The following is an 8,481-nucleotide window of genomic DNA, read 5'->3' on the forward strand; positions in this document are numbered from 1 at the left end:
CCTGCTTCAGACTCCTCAGGAGGTGCAGTGTGATCATCAGAGCTCCCTCTGTGACGCTTCTCCTCTCCTCCTCATCCTCACCCTCACCATTCACAACCTCCCCCTCCTGCCTCTGACTCTCCAAGCATTCTGGGTAATCTGTTGTCAGAAGCCTCTGGAACCTCTTCATCTCTTTCTTCACTAATGTTCCGAGATTCTCTTCAAGCAGCTGAAACACATAAAAATATAATAAAGTTTAAATTCAACAATATTCAATTGATTGATTGATTGATTGATTGGGGCAGACCTTGGCACGGGAAAGGGAAGTCTGTAACTCTCTGCTGGAACTGTTACCTCCACGACCTGAGAGATTTGTAGACTTGTAGATGAAGTAAAGGTGTAGAAGTGTACATTGACATACCTTAAATATGGAGTCCAGCTCTGTTTGATGTTCCTGATCTGACTGACCACTGGGACCCTGCTGCTGGTCTCTGTGGAGGATATAGTCACGTTTACCGTCAAAGCCAGATTAGAGGCCCTTCCAACCAGACTAACATGTTTTCCTCCTCATTTTCAAAATGTCACATATTCTGAATGGCTGTTATGTATATAAAGGGGGGAAGGTCTCTATTGACTTGACCTTTATTATTTTTAATCATGGGGCTTTATTTGTTTATGTTTGGATCACTGATTGTGCCTTTATGGTGTATAGTTACAGATATACTGCAGATGTGTTGAAAAACTATATTTAAAAAAATATTTTTAAACCAGAAAAATCATTCTCTTTTGCAACCAGGGGTGGAGTTATGCAGTGGGACAAAGTCCTCTTTCTTTCATTCACATAAATGGAAAGAGTGTAGTTTTACATTTATATTAATTTTTATTCTTATTTTATTTTTTGCTTTGTCATGATAAATAGGAACATTTTGGGACACAATGAAGTGAAAACACAGTGAATATTTGTTGAAAAAAAAATCGCTGTGGATTACTAGCCTTGCATAGACATGGTGCGGTGATGCGCAGTACGGCCAGCGATTTTGATCATTATAATGAAATAAGCTTCAACAAACTAGTTCACATGAACGATATCGATGTAACTAAGATATTCGATTGGTTACATATATTTGAAATGGGCAGAATTACAATTAAAATACATTTTATGTTGAGGGCGAGGCTATACTTCCTCAATTTCCTGGTCAGGGCAAGTCAGCCTAGCAGCTGCTCTCTCTCTCTCTGCCCTCTGCCTGGACTTTTTTATTTTTATTTTTAACTAAGAAAAACATGTATTTTCGGGGGAAATACCCAGTTTTTCAATGTAACTGTATTTGTTGCTCCTATCTTTTCTTTTTGTTTTTTAAATAGCAATATGAGGCTATGAAAAATCTAATTTTTACAATGGGAGTGGATGGAGGGAAGACATTTTTGTCCCACTTAGTAACAAAGCGACAGGGGGTGGGACTTGACAAAGAGTGAATTTGTGCATACATGCGAACTGACGGTTGCTTATCTCCTGATTAGGGCGTCTTACTGGTAATACAGTAGTTTTACATTCTGACCTCTGATCAGTAGAGTGGTGCCCATCTTTGAAGGTATAAGGATGACCCATAGACTGATCACTCTTCATGGAAACACAGCTGGGTCCAGGAGAATCTGCTCTCTGCTGATCAACCCTGACACCATGGCAACCAATATGAAACAAGTCACACTAGTTGCTACAAATATATATATTAAATTACTTATATTTGTGTGTGTGTGTGTGTGTGTGTGTGTGTGTGTGTGTGTGTGTGTGTGTGTGTGTGTGTGTGTGTGTGTGTGTGTGTGTGTGTGTGCGCGCGCGCGTGCGTGCTTGTGTGTGAGACGGTTCCATAGTTTTCAAAGAGAAATTGGTACACATTGTCTCTGGGGTCTTGTGATCAAGACATACAGTACTGTATCAGTCAGATTTTTCAGAATCCATTCCAATTGGCTATGGCCGCTTTCCAAAGTTTGCAGGGCCTTGGTAGGCAACCCATGCATGGCGGAGATTGGCGATCAGAGGAGCTAGTTATTATAGATATTGCTGACTTTATTATGAAACGTTATTGTATTATGACTCATAATAACTGACTATTAAGCCTCCAAACAGACAAGGCCTCATAACCCCCTTTGGAACCACTGGCTTAAACCCTATAATCCATGGCTCTATAGTGTTTTAAGACAAAGTGGCCTCTACTGAGTCTAAACTATGTGTTGTTGTCTGATAGTTTTACATTCTGACCTCTGATCAGTAGAGTGGTGTCCATCTTTGAAGGTATAAGGATGACCCATAGACTGATCACTCTTCATGGAGACACAGCTGGGTCCAGGAGAATCTGCTCTCTGCTGATCAACCCTGACACCATGGCAACCAATATGAAACATTACATTTATTCATCAACTAATATGAAACATGTGTGCGTGCGAGGGAGCATGTGTGTGTGCATTTGCCTTCTCACACACAGTTCCATAGGCCTGTTAAAATTATTACATAATCACCTGATCGCAATTATTAGGGATTTCACAATCATGGTGCATAATCATCATAATGGTCAATCATCATTGCGACCGAAGGTCGCAGTTTAGTATGTGAAACAGCACATGCTGACTCTGTCCGTCTGGACGTGTACACCTTTTTACGGTCTATGGGTATGCCGCTCTGACATCATGCTCTGACATCACTGTGACGTCAGGGGAACCACTCAGAATGGGTTTGCTGCTCTTACATCACGCTCTGGCTTCACTGTGATGTCACACTAACAGAATCCCTTTCATGTCCATATATGGAGTTCCCTGATGTCATCAATATTAAGCCCATATCTAACAGGACTTCGTAAAAAAGTGTACACGTCCAGACGGACGGAGTCAGCATGTGCTGTTTCATAGAAAAATGCTAAAAATAGAAAAGTCGATGCCGAATGCCAGGTTTTCAACAAAAGATAATATTTATTTACTGAAGTCGGAGGTAAAGCTGTGTGTTTAGTTTGCAGGGAGCACTGCCTTTTGGCCCTGCCCTCCACAATATTTTTTGTTGTTCATGTGGCCCCATGAAAAAAATAATTGCCCACCCCTGGTCTAAACCATGTGTTGTTGTCTGATAATTTTACATTCTGAGTCTGACCTCTGATCAGTAGAGTGGTGTCCATCTTTGAAGGTATAAGGATGACCCATAGACTGATCACTCTTCATGGAGACACAGCTGGGTCCAGGAGAATCTGCTCTCTGCTGATCAACCCTGACACCATGGCAACCAATATGAAACATTACATTTATTCATCAACTAATATGAAAGCGTGCGAGGGAGCATGTGTGTGTGTGTGTGTGTGTGTGTGTGTGTGTGTGTGTGTGTGTGTGTGTGCATTCGCCTTCTCACACACAGTTCCATAGGCCTGTTAAAATTATTACATAATCACCTGATCACAATTATTAGAGATTTCACAATCATGGTGCATAATCATCATAATGGTCAATCATTCGGCCGCAGTTTAGTATGTGAAACAGCACATGCTGACTCCGTCCGTCTGGACGTGTACACTTTTTTATGGTCATGGTTTTGCCGATCTGATATCATGCTCTGGCTTCACTGTGATGTCACACTAACATAATCCCTTTTATGTCCATATATGGAGTTCCCTGATGTCATCAATATTAAGCCCATATCTAACATGACTTCATATGGGAATGCCCATATATAGAGGAAGACAGCCCATATCAGCAGTGATAGCTGAGTGGTTAGTGTCCACACCTAGGACTCTGGAGGCCCCAGAGGCCGCAGGTACGATTCCCCGCTCCAGCTATCACTGCTCCCCTTCCCCCTTGCGCTCCTTGTGGGCATCACTGGGTTGAGTTCAGCTGGGTTAAAGCTGATAAAAAAAAAAGCAGCTGGGTTGGGCTGCGATATCTGAATTTCCCCCGCGGGATAATATAGGTAACTATATACTATAACTATATATCTGTGTGGCTGGTTCAGACAGGGATCTCCATGTATGGGCATAAAAGGGCATGATGTCAGATGTCATAGTCATCATAGGACTTTCACATAACGAATAACTGAGTAAGCACGTTTGGGCTCTCACAGCATATCTCCATATACAGTACATGTATCTCCATATATGGATACCAGGGGTCTCCATACAGTATATGGGTAACTGGTCCGGTATACATCACTGGCCAGATGGCCAAGACATGGCACAACCTAAGATTTTGAAAATATAAAATTAAATACATGGTCTCTTTTGTCCACATTAAGTAATTTATTTCGATTATGGTCATAGTCAGTCATTGCTGTATATACTGTACGTATTTGTCATATCTTTACTGTGCAGATAAATCCTGTCCAAAACTCAAAACTCACACATTACCTCTCAGGTCTTGTGATCAAATCATATCAGTCAGTTTCTCAGATTTAATTCATAATGGCTATCATTGACTGCATTGAATAAGGGTGATTTGTCCCACGGTCACAGCCGCAAACAAGCCATTATTGTTGGCTTTTCAGAGGACACGTTACTTGAGGACAGAATTCTACCAGCTAAACTCGTTTTTCGTTACAAGGTTGCTTCAGTCTTCCATGAAATCCAATGAAACCTGTGTTGTTATTGATTCAAAAAGTACATTGCTACACAAACGAGTTGATCCAGTCGTTCGAATGCAGGAACGACATAGATATCTTCCATGAAGAGCATGACAGGAATTAAAGGAATGCAGTTACATAACTAGATTGATGCAAGGTCTCCTGACTTAGATTTTTAATACATTTTTAATTAATATTTAACATTAATTATCTTAATTAATATTTAACATTCATTATCTTAAAAGAGTAGTTCACCCGAAAAAATACCTATTTTCTATCAATTATACCCCATGAAGCCTTGACGTTTTGGACTTTTTTTGTTTTTGTCATTAATTCTCCTGAGTCTCCTATTGAATGACGACACTGTCAACAACTTATTGGCTCAGGAATGCGACAAAAACTAAAAAATCAAACCTCAGTTTCGAAGTGAAGCGGTGAATTTTTATTCTATGTGTTCTAGAGCTATGAAATCTGTGTTCTAGATCTATACTTTCTATGTGCTTTAGTTCTATATTTTTATGAATTCTGAATGAATGAATGATTTTGTCTGGAGGGCCAAATTGTCATGTGAAGCTTGACCAATCCTCAATTCTGCATGTACGGGACAGACAAAGCCACTCCTTGAGAATCTATGGGAATCCTCAAAAAAAACATGTACGGGACTGACAAAGCCACTCCTTGAGAATCTATGGGAATCCTCAAAAAAACATGTACGGGACAGACAAAGCCACTCCTTGGAAGCGGCTTTCACCGCTTCAAAAAGTGTTCATGAATGCAAGAATTCATGGGGTGTGTAACTGATAGAAAATAAGTACATTTTTAAGACAGATTTATACAGTGTGCCAGTGTCAAGCACCAAAAATATGATATGATATGATATAGTACTTTATTGTCAGTTCACACTGAAATTTGTCTTACGACACAGCAGCCATGTATTCAAAACATATATCCAAACATTTGTAACACATCAAGGTATACATACATTTGCAACACATCAAGGCATAGGCCTACATGACACGCTGAGTCACGGTGCAGCCCCTGTACCAGTGTAGTTCAAAAGTAAAGAAACAGTATCTATTCTATTACAAGATATTGTTGATACATCCTATATTAAAGTTGGCTAATGGGCGAGGACCACCGCTGCCCGTCTCTATGACTAAGACATAACCCCGTCACATGCCCATACAGCAGGGGTGGGCAACTTTGATGACGGAGAAGACCTCTACATTTTGACACTCACTCCAGAGGGCCACAATGCATATACATAGCAAAAATAGCCGATCTACAAGCTCAAAACGCGTCGAAGCGCAACGCATTTTGAGCTTGTAGATGTGCTATTTTTGCTATTTTTGAATTGGAATCCTGGAAAGTAACTTATTTTTGTTTTAATTTCAAATGCATTTATATATTCTTGTTACAAATACATTGGACATAACAAATATAACATTTTAATACTAGTCATTTAGCTACTGATATAAACGGAAGTAATTGAAGCGGTTAAGTTTTCCATGTTTTGAATTGGAACAGCTGAAATCAATAATATATCAGTACTCTAATATCAACCCGAGGGCCGCATTAAGTGAAGGTTGGGGCCGCATGTGGCCCCCGGGCCGCCAGTTGCCCATGTATGCCATACAGCATCTCTATACTGATGAAGACATCAATCAAGGATCTCCATAAAAGGGACAAGGAATGACAGATACAGAGATCATCGTGTGGGCATCTCGTCTCTGGTTTAACAAAGGTGTTTGAGAAACAGTACTTTATTCATTTGATCACTTACCCTGTAGTTGGTTGACTAGGATCCATGTTGCTGCTGTGATCTTGTCCTTATGGTCATTCACTCTGGTCTGATGAATGAAAACATTGTAAATGCAGCAGTTGTAATTGTAAGAGTTTAGACCCAATTGAAAAGGCACATTTAAACCCACAAATAAAATAAAATGTTTCCCTTCCTGTACGGTTTGAATTTTGTTTAAAATTTTGAAATATAATAATAATGGTTTCACTGTGTTCTCTTTCAAGTCAAACACATATCTCACCTTCTCTCTGTCTCTGTCTCTCTGCACACTAGTCAATACTCCCCACTGTCCCCAGTATGTTGTCACTGCAAATGGTTCACACACACTTCAGACACTCTGGGTGAGACTGAAACTTGGCAGCAGTACAACACAAGGAAATTACGTTGAAGATCTGTTTACAGATCTGTTTGCATTCACCGTGAATGAAACCTGTGTTAACTTGTGATTGGTTCAAAAAGTACATTGGCACACAAACAAGTTGATCCAGTCGTTCGAATGCAGGAACAACATAGATATCTATGGGAACGACTGCCTTTGAGGAAGTGCCTGACTTAATTCCCGTCACAAGACCCTGCGTAGCACCAAATATATATATATTTTTTTTTACATACCTAGTTTATCCCAGGTAGGAACTTCAGTTTCAGCTTAACCCAGCTGAGTGCTGCCCACAAAGGGGGGAGCAATTAGGGGTTAGGTGTCTTGCTCAGGGACACTTCGACACATTGCTGGCCTGGAATCGTACCTGCGACAACCCCTCATCTCTGGTTCCCCAGGGGAGCTCACTAACCACTCGGCTATGGCCGGTCCACGACCAAAGTTATGAATTTGGGGGCCCTTGGGGGAGAAAATAAATAAACAATAGTTATGTGTTGACACAAAAAATTGATTGGTTCATATTGGTGAAGAACATACATTTTATCCCCCCGTTTTTATGATGATTGAACATTAAACACATGAAGGTGTAATTTGTTTTTCTTGTTCAAATCTGATGCCGAGCAGTGTTAATTTTTACAGCAAATTCTGATTTGTCTTAGTCTTTTGAATAACACACATTTAGTTTTAGTCTTAGATGTGAGATGCCTCTAAAGATTTGACTTGTGACTTGCGAGAATATATCAAACCGGTTTGGTATTCTCAGAACAGAACCTGAGTCTCATGTTACCACCTCATACCCAATGATTGAGTAACGACTGAATGACGGGAATTAACACTGCTGCTGAGCCAATCAAAGGAAGGTATTTGACACTGAACTAGAATAGGAAACTGGTATCCTAACTTCTGGAAACCTGTGACTACAGTTACAATTATATGTATAATTCAGGCATTTAGCACTCTTAACCAGAGCGACATATAATAATAATCAAAGTAAACATTAAATGCAGAGACAGTGTAGTGCCTCAGTAAACTAGGACCACAGGTAAACCAAGAACCTAGAATCAATCTAAGCTAAAAACGATATACTATCAAAATAATCTGTTCAATAGACAGACAACAAACCACATATTTAACAATTGTATGTATTACAAAATGTATTTTTTATTACACTTTTTATAATGGAAGTCAACAGGGCTCTGATCAGACAGAAACCTTGCCCAAGATTGGGAGTCATACAGTATCAGTTTAAAAAGAAAACGGATTTAGAAGGCGTTTTTTAATCGGCTTAATATAAGTCCTAAATGGGTTAAAAGAAATAGTCATCATTATGCAGACAAAAGTTTTGTTTATACAGAAAGAAATTAACAACTTTTTGGGCAAACACCAATGCCATAAATGTGCATCATCATTGTATTAAATAATAGCCACATTCAGTATTAGGAGACTATTGTTTTTTCTTCACTACATGACCAGTCATTTACAGTCAGTTTGACACCTGGAAGATCCTGTGTCCTGCCACCCTCCACCAGCACCACGTTGTGTCCCTCCCCAGGAATGAAGACCACCGCTTCCTTCCCGTTAAGACGAACTCGGACGCATTTCTTAATTAGCTAAGTTTGGTTTCTTGGGTTTCCAGATCACGGTCTTCAGAACCACTGCCTTGAGTTGAGGATGACCGTACAGTAGAACCGACAGGTTTAGGTGGTGTTTTGGGTTTCACCTGACGGTGCATCTGGT

The 8,481-nt window shown here is 40.0% G+C and overlaps 1 protein-coding gene across 1 annotated transcript in view; it reads right to left on the reverse strand.

Moving 5' to 3' along the window:
* The window catches only part of LOC308298530 (NACHT, LRR and PYD domains-containing protein 3-like), a gene marked incomplete at both ends in the record, with an annotated part of 8,261 nt that extends 5,078 nt beyond the window's left edge, over positions 1-3,183 (reverse strand). The window contains 4 exons of the mRNA XM_080742154.1: positions 1-208; positions 401-470; positions 1,536-1,649; positions 3,116-3,183. The exon at positions 1-208 is cut by the window's left edge and continues 27 nt beyond it. Of these exons, the coding sequence (XP_080598280.1) occupies positions 1-208; positions 401-470; positions 1,536-1,649; positions 3,116-3,183 (460 nt within the window). The remainder of the gene's footprint in view (positions 209-400; positions 471-1,535; positions 1,650-3,115) is intronic.
* Between the last annotated feature and the right edge of the window lie 5,298 nt (positions 3,184-8,481).

This window comes from Nannobrachium achirus (assembly GCF_963921795.1).
Source record: "Nannobrachium achirus genome assembly, chromosome: 2".
Taxonomy (NCBI): domain Eukaryota; kingdom Metazoa; phylum Chordata; class Actinopteri; order Myctophiformes; family Myctophidae; genus Nannobrachium; species Nannobrachium achirus.